Source organism: Gossypium raimondii, chromosome 6 (assembly GCF_025698545.1).
Source record: "Gossypium raimondii isolate GPD5lz chromosome 6, ASM2569854v1, whole genome shotgun sequence".
Lineage (NCBI taxonomy): Eukaryota > Viridiplantae > Streptophyta > Magnoliopsida > Malvales > Malvaceae > Gossypium > Gossypium raimondii.
Genome location: NC_068570.1, coordinates 51,562,569 through 51,579,850, shown reverse-complemented (window position 1 = coordinate 51,579,850; position 17,282 = coordinate 51,562,569). Strand labels below are relative to the sequence as shown.

The 17,282-nt window shown below is 36.9% G+C and overlaps 5 protein-coding genes across 5 annotated transcripts; 2 read left to right on the top strand and 3 right to left on the bottom strand.

Moving 5' to 3' along the window:
* Positions 1-323: 323 nt before the first annotated feature.
* LOC105772797 (glycosyltransferase BC10) lies at positions 324-3,594 on the top strand. Its single transcript, XM_012594252.2, has 10 exons — positions 324-811; positions 902-1,018; positions 1,105-1,205; positions 1,322-1,393; positions 1,542-1,623; positions 1,911-1,991; positions 2,407-2,448; positions 2,561-2,620; positions 2,740-2,886; positions 3,051-3,594. Exons 1-10 carry the CDS (start codon positions 533-535, stop codon positions 3,225-3,227), a joined length of 1,158 nt encoding a protein of 385 aa, XP_012449706.1. The 5' UTR covers positions 324-532; the 3' UTR covers positions 3,228-3,594.
* On the bottom strand, positions 3,491-6,187 carry LOC105772796 (pentatricopeptide repeat-containing protein At4g04370). The gene has a single exon (XM_012594251.2). It carries the CDS (start codon positions 6,059-6,061, stop codon positions 3,815-3,817), a length of 2,247 nt encoding a protein of 748 aa, XP_012449705.1. The 5' UTR covers positions 6,062-6,187; the 3' UTR covers positions 3,491-3,814.
* Positions 6,188-6,861: 674 nt separating this feature from the next.
* On the bottom strand, positions 6,862-9,607 carry LOC105773988 (uncharacterized). Its single transcript, XM_012596262.2, has 7 exons — positions 9,258-9,607; positions 9,062-9,128; positions 8,583-8,629; positions 8,202-8,289; positions 7,755-7,888; positions 7,562-7,660; positions 6,862-7,206 (listed from the first exon to the last, which is right to left on the bottom strand). The coding sequence occupies exons 1-7, from the start codon at positions 9,540-9,542 to the stop codon at positions 7,132-7,134; spliced, it is 795 nt and encodes a 264-aa protein (XP_012451716.1). The 5' UTR covers positions 9,543-9,607; the 3' UTR covers positions 6,862-7,131.
* Positions 9,608-10,723: 1,116 nt separating this feature from the next.
* Positions 10,724-12,470, top strand: LOC105773986 (putative pectate lyase 2). The gene is made up of 3 exons (XM_012596256.2): positions 10,724-11,749; positions 11,832-11,935; positions 12,004-12,470. Exons 1-3 carry the CDS (start codon positions 11,033-11,035, stop codon positions 12,362-12,364), a joined length of 1,182 nt encoding a protein of 393 aa, XP_012451710.1. The 5' UTR covers positions 10,724-11,032; the 3' UTR covers positions 12,365-12,470.
* On the bottom strand, positions 12,439-13,806 carry LOC105773987 (uncharacterized). Its single transcript, XM_012596259.2, has 3 exons — positions 12,911-13,806; positions 12,798-12,839; positions 12,439-12,674 (listed from the first exon to the last, which is right to left on the bottom strand). Exons 1-3 carry the CDS (start codon positions 13,716-13,718, stop codon positions 12,562-12,564), a joined length of 963 nt encoding a protein of 320 aa, XP_012451713.1. The 5' UTR covers positions 13,719-13,806; the 3' UTR covers positions 12,439-12,561.
* Between the last annotated feature and the right edge of the window lie 3,476 nt (positions 13,807-17,282).

The following is a 17,282-nucleotide window of genomic DNA, read 5'->3' as shown; positions in this document are numbered from 1 at the left end:
AAATCCAAAGATTCCTTTGTCTCTGAATCTGTAACTTAAAGATTTTAATTTTATCCGTCACCCAAAACCCAACAACTTGATGGCATTGGTTCATGTTATACATTAACTTACCTTTGAAGGAAAATGGGCTAACAACCATGAGCCCAACATATTTTAATGGCGGTGGCCGGTGGCGTCGGTAAGTGGGAAAATGAAATTAATAAACCAACCCAAAACGATAATTTCGGAGTTGACGTGGGCGAGACAATAGATTGGAATAATCCCGACCCAACGCAACCTAATAACCTACGCACGCAGTAATTCTTAATTTTTTAATTTTAAAATGCTCTGTCTCTGTCTCTCTCTAGCTGTAGCTATGGGTATAAAAACCCTTCACTGTGAACACGTTTGTCTTCTCTTTCCTGTCCTTGTTTTCTTGAAACTTGTTGATTGATGATTGGATTATTTATGCTAATTAATGATATAATTTATGAAGATGCTGATAAAAGGCTTGATCTTGAGTAGGCAGTGATCGGTTGCCGCCGGAAGAAGCATGACGAAGAAAGCTGCCGCCGTCTCTCCGGTACTAGTGCGCCATGTTATCTGGTTAGGCTGGAAACTCGTCGTCTTCCTATCCTTCGCTCTTTGCTTCATCGCTCTCCTCCGCCTCCATTTCTACCCCGACATCTCTTCTCCTACTAACTCTCTCTCTCGTACCCGTTGGAGATCTCGTATTCCTCGCTATAACTTTGATGGTCCCCCTAAGATCGCTTTTCTCTTCCTGGCCCGCCTCAACCTCCCTCTCGATTTTCTCTGGGGTAGCTTTTTCGAGGTTCGTTACCCTCTTTTACTCCCCCCCCTCCCGAAAACCCCTCTGCCTTTTTCAAAATTCTGCTAATTTTGATGTGGGACTTCCTTACAGAACGCTGACGCAGCCAATTTCTCCATTTATATACACTCCGCCCCTGGCTTCGTCTTCGACGAGACGACTTCTCGATCGCATTTCTTTTATAACCGGCAATTGACTGATAGCATTCAGGTGATTACTCGTTAAAAGATTTAAACTTTTTTTAAAAAAAAGCTCAATAAAGAAGGGTATGGGTGACCTCATATTTTTTGTTGCAGGTAGCATGGGGAGAATCAAGTATGATAGAAGCTGAAAGATTGTTACTTGCAACTGCTCTACAGGATCCTGCGAATCAAAGATTTGTTCTTCTCTCTGACAGGTCTGGACTTTTTAACTAATTACCTTGATGGGTATTTTTGTTTATATTATAATTAATTAAATGAAGGGTTTTTTTTTTCTTTTTTTTTTATAGCAAGTTGTTTTATCTTTGTGCAGTTGTGTTCCTCTATACAACTTCAGCTATATCTATAGCTATCTTATGGCTTCTTCTAGGAGTTTCGTGGACAGGTAGATGGCGGGCCTTTTTCATTCTTGAGGTGCCAAGCATTGATTCATTGATTTTCCTTTGTATTTTGTACATCTGGGTAAAGAAATTTGTATTAGTTTTAAACAAGTCCTTGTTTTGATTTGAAGAAATGAAAATATTGTTTTGCAGCTTTCTTGATTTAAAGGATGGGCGTTACCACCCAAAAATGGCTCCGGTAGTACCAAGGGACAAGTGGCGAAAAGGATCTCAGGTTATTTATTGGGAATGTTGATGAATTGACTGCAGATCTCGAATTCATAGAACTTCATAATAGGTTTAACAAGAACATCCTAATACAGTCTAATTCCTTGTGCGAACCTAACTGGCTTTAATGTTGATAATTGCTGTTGTATAAAGTGTCCTTTGCTTCCTGTCCTGACTGCAAATCCAACTGATTTCAGTAGCCAAATGGATGGATTGTGCATGTTTCAGTCATAATTATGTGCATTTCTACGAGCTTCAGTACACAATTGAATTTAAATTGCCTTGGATTTGCAGTGGATCTCTTTGATAAGGAGCCATGCTGAAGTCGTTGTAGATGATGAGGTTGTTCTTCCAGTTTTTAAGAAATTCTGCAAGGTATGCAATTTATTATATCATGTGTTTACTTTCAATTTGATTTCTCTTTTTGTTATTGTGAAATATTTGTGACCTCGAATTTTATCTTCATAGAGCTCTTTTCCCCCTTTCTTTGGCTTACTGCTTTACTGCATAAATGTTACATGGTATTCTGGTTTTCTTTTGGTGTAATCCTAAACTCTTTTTGGTGACATCCTCTTTTGATTTGATTTACTAAAGTAAAAAGTATGTTCTGAAATGTTTATCAAATATGCTAAGTCTAGTATAAATTGAAAACTATATTCTAAATTAGTCAATAGGACAACTGTTTGATGCCATGCACGACTCCCCAACGATATTTTTTTAAGTTCTTTTAGCACATGCTGGATCATATGGAACTGCAATCTGAAATTTAAATTTTCTTCTTGGTTTGCAGCGACGCCCTGCTGTGGACACCAGTAAAGGAAAGCTGAATCTTGTAAGCGAGTTCAATCCCTAAATGAATGCAATTAGGCTGACTGATTGGGGTATTGTGATCAAGAATATATTTCCGTTTTTATGTGATTGATGACTTCTTTTTGATTGGGCAGAAACTTCAAAAGCAACACAATTGTATCCCAGATGAACATTATGTGCCAACGTTGATTGCTGTAAGTAAAGAATCAATATAAATTGGTCTCTTTGGTCGTATATATAGCTTTCTGATTTTGTTACATTCGGAATCACATTTTCTAATTGTTCCAAGTGTTTTCTTTTTCTTTCTTGTCAGATGAGTGAGCTCGAAGGTGACATAGAACGAAGAACACTGACCTATACACTGTGGAATCAATCTGCTACGAAAATGGATAACAAAGCTTGGCATCCTGTAACATTCAACTATGCAGATGCAAGCCCTAAACGACTCAAAGAAATAAAGGTTTGTCATTTTGCCTCATTTCTACTGCTTGTTGGACAACTTATTTTTTGCATTGGCCTGATATCTTTCTTCAAATGAATTCCTCTACTTTGGCCAAAGAAACTTTTAACAGTCTTAGTGCTGTATTGAACATATTTTTGACCGTGTTTTGCTTATTTGAACAGGATATAAACCATGTACACTACGAGAGCGAAGCCCGGATGGAGTGGTGTCAAACTAACTCTACATTTGTTCCCTGCTTTTTATTTGCAAGGAAGTTTTCGCGAGGAGCTGCCATGCGCCTCTTGAGCGAGGGGGTGGTTGGCCCCTTCGACGCCTCCTTGTTATTAGGCAATTCTTAGAGACTGCCAATTGCAATTTCTCGCACCACCTAACTCTCAGCTCATCCGCTTGTAAGAACAATTAGGGTGGCAAGCAGAATGCCTGCTAAAAGTTTTGCTGATGTACAACACTACCGTATACGCAGAGTAGCTTTTAGTTTCAAAACAGAATTTCAAGAGTCATATAAAAGAGTTGGAAGATCAAACATAGTACAGGAGTTGGGTATCACCATTGCTATTGGTGTCCCTAATTAAATGACGAGAAAAGTCTGATTGGTCGTATATGTTTACTGGCTAGGAAAAGCTCGACAATTTTATTACATTCTGTATCATTATTTTAGTGTGATAACTACATAATTACAATAATTATTTATAGTCATTACAATGATCATTTGGCCTATCTAAATAACTTATATCGGCGAAGGTCAATTTTTTTTTAACCCCTTTATCCACCTAAACAATGAACCGTAACACTGAACACAAAGACCCAAAATTTGCAGTCAGAAACCTAAACCTTCAACCACTTCAATTATGAAATCAAAACCATGAATGTAGTGCTTGTAATGTACCCTTTTTCATGCTCAAAAGTCAACATCTTATTGGTCCTCCTATAAAAACCATCCATCCAAGAACATATCATGAACTTCTTTCATCTTGAAGTTCACACCCGCTTCACTCATTTCCCACCACAGAATTGACAGTGTTGCAACTATTTCTTCATGTTTTGGATGAGCGGTTTGACCGGAGAAAAATGTGGTAACTCTGCCATGTAGGTCAATAATACTCCATCCTGGGAGTTTTCTCAAGCCTAGGGACCTCATTTCGGTCCATGCTTCCCCCATGCGATTCCATCTACTCATAGAAGCATAACAGTGTGCTATCTGGACATAGTTTCCGGCACTATTAGGCTTCAACATGATGACATCTTGGGCAATAATGCTGCCGAGTTCCAGGTTACCGTTTGCTCGACAGGTATCAAGAATCATGCTTAAAACATCAACAGCAGGCTCTAGGAAGCTACCCTTGTAGAAGTTATAAGCTTCCTCCACCCTTCCAGCTCGACAAAGGAGATCTACAACGCAAGCATGGTGCTCAACTCCTGGTTGAACACCAAAATCTCTAGACATTGACTCAAATATGCTCAGACCCGGGTCAACAAGCCCATTGTGACTGCAGGCAGAGAGAATTGAAAGGAAAATCACCTTATTTGGTTTCATTCCAGAGTGCAGAAGCTCAAAATACATGCTTAAAGCTGTCTCCCCTTTGCCATGACTACCATATCCAGCAATAATTGCACTCAATGAGATTAAGTCCCATTGCAACATCTCCCTAAAACACTTAACAGCTGAGTCTAAATCACCACATTTACAATACATGTCCACCAGAGCTGTATCCACCAAGATGCATGGCCTAAGATAACTTCTAATTACAAAGTTGTGGAACCACTTCCCCTGATGAAGAGCACCAGTAGATGCAGACATTTGAAGCAGGGTGACAACAGTTATTGAATCAGGTTTTTGAAGGGTTGACCTCATTTTATTGAAGAAGAAGAAGGCATTAGATAAATAGTCATTTTGGGCACATCCGGCAATAATTGCATTCCAAGAGACCGGATCCTTTCTATCCATCCTCTCAAAAACTGCACAACTTTGCTCCAAATGACCACACTTGGCATACATAGTAAGAAGAGAGTTTTGGGCTGGAATATCTATTGTCAATCCTTGCCTTAAAAGGTAAGCATGGATGGAAGTTCCTAAATTAAAAGCTCCCAGGTGTGCACAAGCAGCAAGAGCACTAGTTATGGTGGCAGTGGATGGAACTACTCTTGACTTTAACATATCATAGAAAACTGCCAGGGCCTTGTCTGCACAAGTATTTTGCACTAGCCCAGAGATCATTGCTGTCCATAAAACCACATCTTTTTCAGATACCTCTTCAAAAATCTGATATGCAGCATTACTATTCCCACAGCTTAAATACATAACTATAAGTGCTGTTTGAACATGCGCATCTGAATCTAACCCACCTCTTAAAATTTGTCCATGCACCATCCTTCCTATATCAAGCTTACTCTGTGCTGCCACAGCAGTAAGCAAAGAACCAAAAGTTTGCTGATCAGGGTCCATACTTTCTACCTTCATTCTATATAAAAGTTGCAAAATTTCTTCAACATTCCCCAACTGAGCATAACCTGAAATCAAAGAATTCCATGATATTTGATCTCTCTGGTCCATAAATTCAAACAAACCTCTTGCTTCCCTAATACCCCCACATTTGATATATGCATTTAATAACGAATTCCCCAAAGTTATATCCGATTCAAAGCCATATAAAACCGCACAGCCATGTAAAGCTTGTACGTAGGCAAAGTTCAATGCTCCAGAGAGTAAGCTTAAGAAAGTAACCGGACTAGGCTCAACCCCATTGCATCGCATTTCATTATACATAGAAAAAGCATTGTCCAGATCGCCAGCACGACAATAGCAGCCAATAATGGCAGTCCAGGGAACAACATCTCTATTGGGCGTTTTATCGAAAACCTTGCGAGCATTCGTGGCGCGATCGAATTTCGCATAAAAATTAATCAAAGAAGATGCGGTGTAAGAATCTGAAGAAAACCCATGATGTACAATGTGTTGGTGGATGGAAAGGCCGAGGGAAAAGAGGTTTAGAGAGGTGCAGGCTTTGAGGAGGCTGGGGAATGTGTAGGAATCAGGCGGTGTGTTGGATTTGAGCATGGAAATGTAGGTGAAGAGGACTTCATCGTAGGACCCTTGTGAGGAGAGACGGTTAATGATGAAATTGAACGATTTGGTGGTGCTGCTAGTAGTTGTAGTGGATATTATTTTCTTCATCACTCATCTTACACCTTTAGATAGGCACGTGAAGCTTTGCATTTCTAGTTCTTAGTTGTAGCAGTTTTAATTTCAAACAAATCTGGTCGACTGAGCAATTAAGTTGTAGCGATATGCTTCTAAATTTAACATTTCCCACTTTAACTAAATTTTTTATTTTCAGTTTGTATATAAATTTGACACTTTTTTCGGTATTTAAAAATTTTCTTTTATCTTATTTAGTATTTAAATTTATTAAATCTTGTACAAATTAATCTAATATACTAATAGTGTTAACTTTTTATAAGGTAGCAAAATTATCGATGTATGACTCATATGTGATAAATAACATGAATTTTTTTGTATTTTATATGTTTAAAATTTTTTATTTTTAATATTATTTATTTAATTTAATATAATGAATTTATTTTGTTTTAGATTTTTAAAATTTTTCAATATCCAGTTATTAAGCATAACAAAGCATGATTTTTAACACAAATTTCCTTTGAGGGCTTTGTGAGGATAAATGATGCTTTATTAACCGTTAATAAGTAAAATTTAAACATATTGTTTAGCCAAAAGAGAAAACTCCAAATAAATAAGTCATTCATACCATTAAATTTCATGCCTTCTGTCTCGTATTGCTCATACATTAATTATTTCTATCCTCTCATACAAAACTAAGAGTTAGTATTTTGATGTAATTTGTACTATATTTGACAAGTTTAAATACTAAATTGGACAAAAAAAATTGAGATATTAGAATAAAGTGTCAAGCTCAGGTACTAAATTGAAAAAAGAAAAAGCTTAGGTATCAAATTAAAAAATTATCAGGAACCAAATATTATATTAATAATTTTCCAATGGAACAGTAAGAATTAAATATAAGATCAAATCATTACATTTATTAGCATTATTTTGATGGAATAAACAAGTTCCATGGATGATAAGATAGATCAGTATCTTTTCACCTTTTCTTTCTCTTCACGTACGAGAACAACAGACCGAGGATTGTGTTTGCCTACAACTCTTTTAATAAACAACGCAATGAAGATCTAAAGATTAAGCCCCTCTACTTCATAAGCTTTGTTTCAGTTTTTCTTGGGATATTCCCTTGCTCCAAAGATGGTTGATCCAACTCTGACATTCGTACTGCCCATTTCAATCTGCAAAAAAGAACCACACAATCCATTACATAAACACTTCCTCCTAAGCATTAAAACTATTGAATGCTACTGCTATGGGGTTTGCCTTCTTCCATGTTTCCACTCTTTATTCTTAGATACTCTTGTCCATATCCCGACATTAGTATAAAGATATGACCTCAAAGAACTCTTAAAATACATGAGAAACTTATGAAAATTGAGCATACTCATATTTGAGACACATCCAAATCTGAGTAAACATAGCATGGCTTTGTGCATAAGATGCGACAAGGGGCACCGATATTGTACGATACTTTAGCGGTAAATTGTAGACAAAGCCAAAATTACTAAGTGGTAATATGCAAATAGTCCTTACAGCTAGCTCAAAATCACTAGACATTCCCATTGATAGTTCACATTGTTCTTCAGGTATTCCAAGAGCCTTGCAGACCTCACTTCTGCAATTTGCTAATGTCTGGCAATTTCAATAAATAAAAAAAGAATTGTAAGATAAATTAAAAAAAAATTGAAACAAAGTAAAGATAAACCAAGATAAGAAGTTCATCCACCTTGAAATTCTCTGGTGTTGATGTATAATCAGGCATCCCTATTGTCATCAGTCCACAAAATTGAAGGTTCGGACAATTCAGACTAACATGTTTTACAAGTTCCACACAACCTGAAGGCTCTACACCAGATTTTGCTGCAATAACATGATGCAGGGCGAAACTATCAAAATGATTTCCAAGCGACTGATGAAAGCTTCAATATACGAACTATAGGATAGCAACACATTCGTTGGCAAATATAGTTGACCTAATCTCACAGCATATTTAGCCCCAGTGAACTGGGTTTTTCTATTTTCAATTTCCACATTGATTTAACATATTATGGAACTGGGGAGATAAAGAAACCATATCAGTTTTATCAAACAAGCTTGAACAAGCAAGCCTTAAAACAACTCAACTAAAATATATATATATATATTTGGTGGTAATGCAATAAAACAAACTTACATTCCTCGCCACTGGTATTCACCTGGACTAATACTTTTAAAGGCTTTCTTTCAAAGCTTCCAACAACACGATTAAGATGATTTGCAATCTGGTCCAAAATAAGGAAGATGCTCACTGATGAGTGATGACTAATATAATATATATATATATATATATATATTTGGCCACAATATGATTGCTGTTCTTGAAGCTATCAATCAATAGCCATGATATAATGATTATTGATATAAGAAAACAAAAACATACCGGTCTTTCTCGCTAAAATCAGATTCTAAAATAGCTATAAATTAAGGTTGTATCTAATTATGTCTGCAATTATAAAGAATACCTTATAGCAACTAATAGAAAATAAACAGAAAACTTTAGAACTCCTTAATTTACCTTCTCATCATCTACAGTTTCCACCATGGCAAGGTTTGGCACACCAGCTGCACGACAATGAATAATAAGAAAAACCAACTGAAGTAAATGTTCTATTTCAAATATCCATAACAAGGAGAAGCTTAAAAGTAGTAAGAAACTAAAAATGTGAACATGATATCGAAAATACATTGATAACCCACAAAGAAAGAAGTACTAATCTTCTAACTATACAATTACTAGAAGAAAAGTAGGAGCAAGGCAGGAAATTTGTTAGGAGGCCAAAATAAAATAAAATAAAATAAAATAATTTTGGGTTCTAGCTAAAAATTTTGTATTAAAATGATTTAAATTGAATATTTGTTTTTTTGGAGGGACCAAAAATATAGTTTTTCCATCTAAGGAAGGACTAAAAGAGATCAAATTAAATTATTAATTTCAAAATGGGCTAAAAAGGGAATTATACCAATTCCCCTGAAGAAAAGGGTAGCTTTGCTTACCAATCAAAGGCTTCACTTTATTGCTCTGCAAGTTCCCAATAAAATGCCACTCTATGTCATCCGGAAGCTGCAATTGTAGGCAAAACAATTTTATTACTTTGGTGCTTTATTTTTAAAATGTAAAATAGTCCTTGTATGTAAGAAAAGTTTGACAAATTCCATGCTTTTTTCTTTTCGAAGGAAATGAGAAAAGAACCTGAGGAGCTTTTTTGACGATTTCCTGGACATAGTTTTCACCGAAACAGCGATGGCCAGCGTCGTACACTTGGCGAATGACGGAGACGGGTTTGGTTTTACTGACGGCAACCACACGGATCCGCTGCGACTCACGACCACACCGCTCGGCGGTCTGGTGGACTCTCTGGAGAACGGAGCGGAGAGCGGATGCAGCCAAGCCATCCATCGCCCCCGCGGAAGCTGCCATCTCTTCTTGTTGTAGATGTTGTGGGTTGTCGGCTTTGTACTCTTCCAGATTGTTCATCAGCGCTTGTGATTCGTGTTTCCCTTGCTGTCTTTTTTTTTTACCCTTTCCATCCGCTCAGTTCAGCGTCAGGATTAAGCCAAACGTTGCGTTTTAGCCTTGGGACAACCCGGTGCGTTTATTATTTTGTTTTGGGTAAACTACACTCATGGTCACTTTTGTTTACCTTAGGTTACATTTCAGTCGCTTATGTTTGAAATGTTACGTTTTAGTCACTTATGTTATTGTGTTGTAATATTTTAGTCACTGAGCCGTTAATTGTCGTTAATGGTGTAATGGTAAGCTGACGTGGCACGTTAAATTATCATTTCAAACAAAAATTTTAGGTTAAATTATACAATTGGTCCCCATAATTTTTCGTTTTGAGCAATTTAATTCTTTTATGTTCTTTTAACTTTCATTCTTTATTTTCTTTATTTTACATTCTCTTCTGCTTCTCCCTCTATTTTCCTACCTTCTTTATTTATTTTAACATATCAGGAAGTCGAATTGGTAGTGAAGAAAGAAGCATGGTATGGTTTTGGTTATAGGCAAATGATGATTGTCGATTTCCTACTTCTTTTTTTACTGCCAATTCGACTTCCTAATATATTGAAAGAAATGGGAAAGATATGAAAACAGAGGGAGAAACAAAAGAGAATGGAAAAAAAGAGGAAAGTTTAAAGAACATAAAATAAAAAAAATTACTTAAAACGAAAAAAATATGGGGATCAATTGTATAATTTAACCTAAAATTTTGTTTGAAATGATGATTTAACGTGCCACGTCAGCTTACCGTTACACCATTAACGACAATTAATGGCTCAGTGACTAAAATGTTACAACATGATAACGTAAATGACTAAAACGTAACATTTCAAACATAAGTGACTAAAACGTAACCTAAGGTAAACAAAAGTGACCATGGGTGCAGTTTACCCTTTTATTTTCGGCTTTTTTACAAAAAATAATACTAAAATAATAATTTATTATTTCTCAGGGGCCCGCCGATTTGGGCCTTGGAAAACTGAATTCCTTTTTTCATATTTTGCAGTGCTTTGTTTTTCAAGGGATCATCTTTCCGGAAGATCAAGGAAGACCACTGGTTGCCCGGTCTTGGCTCCCCTGTTTCAACACCGCTACCTACAGATGCATACAGTGATGCAACCATGTTGTTTGTAAGTATAGAAGAAAACATAATTTCACCCATATAAAATGTTACCACTTGGTTTAGCTTGTTAAGCATGCAAATGTCTTTTTTTCTAGAATGTTAGTTATGTATAGTTAATTTTTCTTATTTATATTATATGCATATAATCCCACACTGAATATCCATAGTAAATTACTAATATAATTCTACAGTATCTTGGTCCATGCAACCATGTTATTGTACAGCATGGAAATCTTACTTCAACTAAAAAAACTCTCTTTTTTTCCGTTAAATCGTGTGTGCCACCTACTCAGTTATCCTCCTATAAAGATCTTTCACTTTTATTTCTCTCTGTAAAACCATGGCTTCCCTTACCCTTATCTCTCTCCCTTTGCTTTCACTCCTTTTCTTAAACTTTGCTTATCCATCACAACTACCCAACAACGCCTCTGCATCGCTACTGTACAATGTCTCCACTATTTCCACTGTGAAGTTTATGAATGTCATTGACTCTTGCTGGCGAACCATTAACTGGGCTACCAACCGAGAAGCATTGGCTGATTGTTCGGTTGGCTTCGGGAAAGCATCGATAGGTGGGAAATATGGACCGATATATCTAGTTACCACCCCTTACGATGACCCCGTCAACCCTACACCTGGCACGCTTCGTTTCGGTGCCATTCAATCGAGTCCGCTTTGGATCATTTTCGCTACTGATATGGTTATCACGCTCAAAAATGAACTTATAGTCAATAGTTTCAAGACCATTGATGGAAGAGGAGCTAACGTGGAGATTGCATATGGACCCTGCATAACCATTCACGGCGTTACTGATGTTATCATACATGGGATTAGCATACATGACTGCAAGCCCGGGGTGGCTGGTTTAGTTCGGAGCTCCCCGACATATGTAGGGAAACGCGGGGGCAGTGACGGAGATGCTGTTAGCGTTTTTTCTTCTTCCAATATTTGGATCGATCATTGCTATCTTGCTCGTTCTGAGGATGGTCTTATCGATGTCATTCATGCTTCGACGGATGTCACGATCTCTAATAACTATTTCGCTCAACATGATAAAGTCATCATTAAGATTTCATTTTCCTTTTTTGTTATGGCATCCGTTGTTGTCTTTTAACCTATTAATTGTAGCTGATTTGCAGGTTATGCTGTTAGGCCACAGCGACGACTTCGCTGCCGATGAAGTTATGAAAGTTACGTTAGTTTTCAACCGGTTTGGAGAGGGACTTATAGAGAGGATGCCAAGGTAAGTTTCTAACCATATATTATGCTCATTTTATCTGATTTATACATGTAAATCGATGGCCGTGACAGGGTCCGGATAGGCTACGCTCATGTTGCCAACAACCGATACGATGAATGGAAGATGTATGCCATTGGCGGCAGCGCTAATCCAACCATTTTCAGCGAAGGAAACTACTTCATAGCTCCCGATGATCCAGGGTCCAAAGAGGTTACCAAGAGAGAAACAAATAATTGGGAAACTTGGAGATGGCAGAGTTCAAAAGATGTGTTTATAAATGGTGCTTATTTCGTTCCATCGGGCCATGGAAGTTCCGATCCTCTTTACACCATGACTCAATCCTTCATTGTTGCTCCAGGATATATGGTCCCTGATTTAACAGCTGATGCTGGTCCTTTACATTGTCTTCTTGACAGACCATGCATGCTATAAAAGACCGTAGAACTCATTACATATCTTCTTTATTTCTCGATTCGATTCGACTCAACTTTTGCTTACCAAAGATATTATTTATAGTACAAAAATAGTTTTATTTGAACTGAATTGTTCAGTTAAAAAGAACCAAATAAAGAAAGGTATGCTTAGTTAGGAAGAAAAGAATAAAGTTTGAGCTTGATTTTCACTTTGTTTTAGAAAAGCCTATTCTCATTGCTTTGAACCCCACATGTTACAGGTGCTTTAGCTCTTACTTTCTTCAATAACCAAATGCTGACCCCAATTCCTATGGCTCCAGCTGCTGAAACTGCAGTTACAGTCCCCGCAACAATATGAATTAATCGAAGTTTCGATCTTTGTTTTTTTTATATACAAAGTTCATCACCTACAAATAATCAAATGCTAAACCGAAAAGGTTCAGAAATTTAACCTGCAATGACTCCTGCTCTACTGTGCCATGAAATGCCATGATCTGCAGAACATGTAACACTCAACGATTGACAAAAATGTAATCAGAAAATTCATGGCAATCAGAAAATGTACCTTTACAATAGGAGGTGACATTTCCCTTCTTACATAGACACAAGAAATTCCCTGTTTTCGTATCGAATCCACATGTTCCAGCTCCCATTGATGGATCCTGGCACTGAAGGCAGCGTGTAGTTACGGGCACATCGAAATCGACTCGGATTCCATATTCAGGTACCTGGTTATAAGGAGAACCAGCAGTTGCGCCAACAGTTGTCCAATACACACTAGTATATGAAGCGCAATACTTCAGCATCAGCCTTAAGGATTCGGCCGCTTTCGGGTAGTAAGAGCAGCAAGAACTGCCACCTAATGCGGTGGCACATTCAGGTAAATGCTTGCAAAGATAACTACCGCTATCACATGACGAACCACACTGCTCGGGAAATCTTTGACAGAAGATAGGCTTCGGCTCAACGATCACATGATCCTTGCTGCAGTTGAAGAAGAGGTAGTCATTTTCAGGGGACAACGATAAATGTGTGCCTGTGTCAAGGCTAAAAGGCCTAACCGGACGGAAGTTATTGCCATCTCGACAATTCCACATAAATGGGTCGATTACGAGAATATGAGGATCAAAGTAACTAATGCTACGTACAGGGTATCTACCGGAGGGTGTACGAAGCTCGAGCTTGCCGGGGTCGGAGCAAGCAAGCATGTGTCTGTAATAAGGGTTGCCACAACCATCATCAATTCCGAAAGGGTAGTTTATAGGGATATCACCACAGCTGCTTCTGCAAAGGCTTGCTTGAGCTTCTATGAGGCTAAGAGATGGAAATATGAATAGAATTATACAGGAACATAAACAGATCAGAGAATCCATTAGAGTTGTGGTGGAAGGGAAGGTTCTGTTTTGTTTTAACTTCAAGCAATCATAAGAGGAAATAAAGTGGTCTTGACGAGAACGAATATCTGTTAAAAGTTATGATTTAAGATTTAGAGTTTATTGATTAAATGATATAATTTAGGGTAAACTATAAAATAGTTACTTTTATTTGTCTTAGATTACATTTTAGTTACTCATGTTTGAAATGTTACGTTTTGGTCACTTACGATATCATTTTGTTATGAAGTGGTCACGCTACCGTTAAGCTCTATTACCTCCCTAATGGCGGTCTTACGTGGTAATCCAAATGGGTTTTAAATGCCAATTTGGATATCCTATGTTGCAGTCCAAACTAATTTTATTTAATTAAAAACATATTTTCATCCCAGCAACTGGACATCCAAGTTGGCATTTAAAACTCATTTGGACTACCACATACGACTGCCGTTAAGGAAGTAACGGAGTCTAATGGTAGAGTGATCACTTCGTAATAAAATGATAATGTAACTGACTAAAACATAACATTTCAAGCATAAATGACTAAAATGTAATTTGAGGCAAACAAAAGTGACTATTTTGTAGTTTACCCTATAAATTAAGATTAAGGGTTTAAGATCATATATTTAGAATCTAGGTTCATGATTTAAGGTTTATAATTCAAGATTTAGGATTTAGGGTTGGGTAATTAGGATTTAAAGTTTAGTATCATGGTTTAGAGTTTAAAATTTTTTAGGTTAAATTATTACGTTAATATTTTTTATTAATTTAGTCACTTCAATAAAGAAATTGACTAAATTAATCACTTCAACAGTAAATTTAACAGAATGCAGTCATCTCTCTTTTTAGAAATTTTTTTTTCTTGTTTTTTTCATCTTCTCCTTTTTAACTTAAAAACCTTTGCTGCCACCTCCCTTAAAAATATCGTTGCTTCCTCCGTTGAACACAACTAGTGAGCATTGTCCTGTCAATGAACAATGCTGAGGGATGTTTCTTCTTTCTCCCTATTTTCCTTGTTTTACTTTTCCTTTCTTCTCCATACCTACGACTGCCACTTCTCACATTCATTGTTGTGATCATCCCACATTAAGGGTGGGTTTGGATGAGGGTGCATTTACCTGTGGTTAGTGTAAAAACAGCGGTAGCGGTGAGATTAGATACTGTAGCGTGAGACAAAAAGTAAGCTAAACGCACTGCACCGCACCCAATCGCCCATCCAAACCCACCCTAAATTTTGATTCAAAACCACCAAAGTGAAGTGCAAAGCCTCCTCTTCAAATATATAGGATTAGATTTATCAAAAAATCCCTCAAAAATTGTGAGGCTGCTCTTAAAGTTTTAGAATTCTCATGCTTCAATCTCATAATCTCATCATTGATATGATATGATTTTGAGATGTCTTTTTACTTTTGAGCTTGTTGACAGTGATCCAAAAGAAGTAACAATGATATCTTTAAGAAGACGGTGGTGACTAGGGTTCTCAATTTAGAAGGGAGATGATGAAGAAAATGAGAGGAGAGAGGAAAATAGGGGAAAAAAGAGAAAGAGAAAAGAAGAAAATTTTAAAAAATGGATTTAATGGTTGAATGATAAGTTTGATCAAATTTTTTTAGATAGAGTTGACCAAATTTACTACAAAAATAAAATTAAATGACTAAAATAGAAACAACCTAATTTTAGAGTGATTAATGAGGTAGTTTTTCCATTTTTATATTTATATACAAAATTTATGTAACTATATTTAAAATTTTAATGAATAAAATACAAAATAATGCACCTCAGCTTTGTAAATTTCTCAGCCTATTAGTTGAAAGAAAAGAACTTCCATGTTTTAGTTTTTCCGGGCAAAAAACAAATAAAAGCCCTTTTTTTAAAAAAATTACTGAAATGGGCACAGTACAAAATTAATTACCAGAATGACCCTATTTCCCCGAAAACGTGTCCACATCAGCGTGCTGTTAGGTGACGAGGCAGGAAAACGCTTCCTCAAGGAAGCGCTTCATCCACGTGGACAGAAAGCGCGCCCTCAAAGACACGTTTTTAGTCCACGTGGACAAAGCGCTTCCTTGAGGAAGCGTTTTGCCCGCGCGTGAACAGTAGCAATGACTACTGTTTTGACCGTTGGTGACCCCCTAACGGTAAAAAAAACTATAAAACCCCCTTTCATTTTTTTCACACCTAAATCATTTCTCTCAATTTCTCTCAAATTCCTCTCCAATATTCTCTCAAATTCCTTTCAAGTTCCTCTTAAAAAAAGCTTTAATATTTTAATTATTTTTAAAAAAGCTTTAATTTTATTTTTTTGAATTTTTTTAAATCATAAAAATTTGATCGTGTTAGCAATGGCCGGAGAATTAATTCGTCTCGATAACAAGCACATATCCGTCGAACAAATGAAAATGGTAAGTGTTAAATTTAGTTTTTAAATATTATTTAAGATTTTTTTGATTTATGCAATTTTAAATAATTTTTATGTTATTATTTCTTATAAAAGTCTGTAGATCGGATATTGCAATGCTATATTCGTAATATGCATGGTCCTCCATCACCGTTGGTAGAGAATTACCTACGAGAAACTGGTTTTTGGCACGTGGCGACGATAGGCCGGGGATGCAAGTTGGACCCGAAACTCATCAGTGCGTTGATTGAGAGGTAGAGACTCGAGACGCACACATTTCATCTTCCATGTGGAGAATGCACTATCACTTTGGAAGACATAAATTTACAATTGGAATTGCCAGTGGACGGGTATGCAGTCACCGGGTCTGTTCAATCTGGTGATTGGGTAGCTGTATGCTACGAGCTTTTGGGAGCTATTTCGGGCAATATTAACAAAGGTCGGATCGAGATGGGTTGGCTACGAGACACATTCTCAGAGCCGGATGATGATTCTACCGAGATAGAAAGAATCCGATATGCTCGGGCATACATTATTTAGATAATTGGAGGTTATCTGATGCCAGACTTGTCACGGAACCTTGTACATCTAAGATGACTGCTGAAACTAGTTGATTTTAGAGTAGCTGGTGAATTTAGTTGGGGGTCTGCCGTGTTGGCAACATTGTACCGGGAGATGTGCGGGGCGACGCAACCTAATAAAGCGAAAATCAGAGGTTGCCTATCACTACTGCAGTCATAGACATGATTTCGCTTTCCATTTTTACGTCCTCGAGTGGACCACCCATATACATTCTCACTCATAACGGGGTAAATTTTATATTAGATTATACAATTATTACATAGATTTAAAATATAATCGTATGCTAAAAATTTATTTAATTAGGTGGAACTATTCGGCAAGTTATGCTCAATTACCTACCTCTCTTGAAGATACACGGCTTCTATTAGACCAACGGTCGGAAGCACAAGCAAGTATTAAATAAAATAGATATTTCCATCATGATATAGTCAATTGCTATTTAGTATTTAGTATTTAGTATTATGTATTATGTATATAACTAATATTTCCATCATGTTCATATAGTTTCAATGGACACCATACGAGGATCCGGTAATTCGGGCAGGAATTCCGGATGAGTACTTCCAAAATCCAAACGCTTGGCA

What these genes read in the sequence shown, in the direction of transcription:
- LOC105772797 (XM_012594252.2), top strand. Translation starts at nt 533, where the DNA reads ATGACGAAGAAAGCTGCCGCCGTCTCTCCGGTACTAGTGCGCCATGTT. An exon ending in TCTGGGGTAGCTTTTTCGAG is followed by an intron (nt 812 to 901) that starts GTTCGTTACCCT and finishes ACTTCCTTACAG; the next exon opens with AACGCTGACGCAGCCAATTT. An exon ending in AGTGGCGAAAAGGATCTCAG is followed by an intron (nt 1,624 to 1,910) that starts GTTATTTATTGG and finishes TTGGATTTGCAG; the next exon opens with TGGATCTCTTTGATAAGGAG.
- LOC105772796 (XM_012594251.2), bottom strand. Translation starts at nt 6,061, where the DNA reads ATGAAGAAAATAATATCCACTACAACTACTAGCAGCACCACCAAATCG.
- LOC105773988 (XM_012596262.2), bottom strand. Translation starts at nt 9,542, where the DNA reads ATGAACAATCTGGAAGAGTACAAAGCCGACAACCCACAACATCTACAA. An exon ending in TCGTCAAAAAAGCTCCTCAG is followed by an intron (nt 9,129 to 9,257) that starts GTTCTTTTCTCA and finishes CTACAATTGCAG; the next exon opens with CTTCCGGATGACATAGAGTG. An exon ending in TAAAGTGAAGCCTTTGATTG is followed by an intron (nt 8,630 to 9,061) that starts GTAAGCAAAGCT and finishes ATTGTCGTGCAG; the next exon opens with CTGGTGTGCCAAACCTTGCC.
- LOC105773986 (XM_012596256.2), top strand. Translation starts at nt 11,033, where the DNA reads ATGGCTTCCCTTACCCTTATCTCTCTCCCTTTGCTTTCACTCCTTTTC. An exon ending in ATTTCGCTCAACATGATAAA is followed by an intron (nt 11,750 to 11,831) that starts GTCATCATTAAG and finishes GCTGATTTGCAG; the next exon opens with GTTATGCTGTTAGGCCACAG. An exon ending in CTTATAGAGAGGATGCCAAG is followed by an intron (nt 11,936 to 12,003) that starts GTAAGTTTCTAA and finishes TGGCCGTGACAG; the next exon opens with GGTCCGGATAGGCTACGCTC.
- LOC105773987 (XM_012596259.2), bottom strand. Translation starts at nt 13,718, where the DNA reads ATGGATTCTCTGATCTGTTTATGTTCCTGTATAATTCTATTCATATTT. An exon ending in TGTCACCTCCTATTGTAAAG is followed by an intron (nt 12,840 to 12,910) that starts GTACATTTTCTG and finishes CATGTTCTGCAG; the next exon opens with ATCATGGCATTTCATGGCAC. An exon ending in TAGAGCAGGAGTCATTGCAG is followed by an intron (nt 12,675 to 12,797) that starts GTTAAATTTCTG and finishes CTGTAACTGCAG; the next exon opens with TTTCAGCAGCTGGAGCCATA.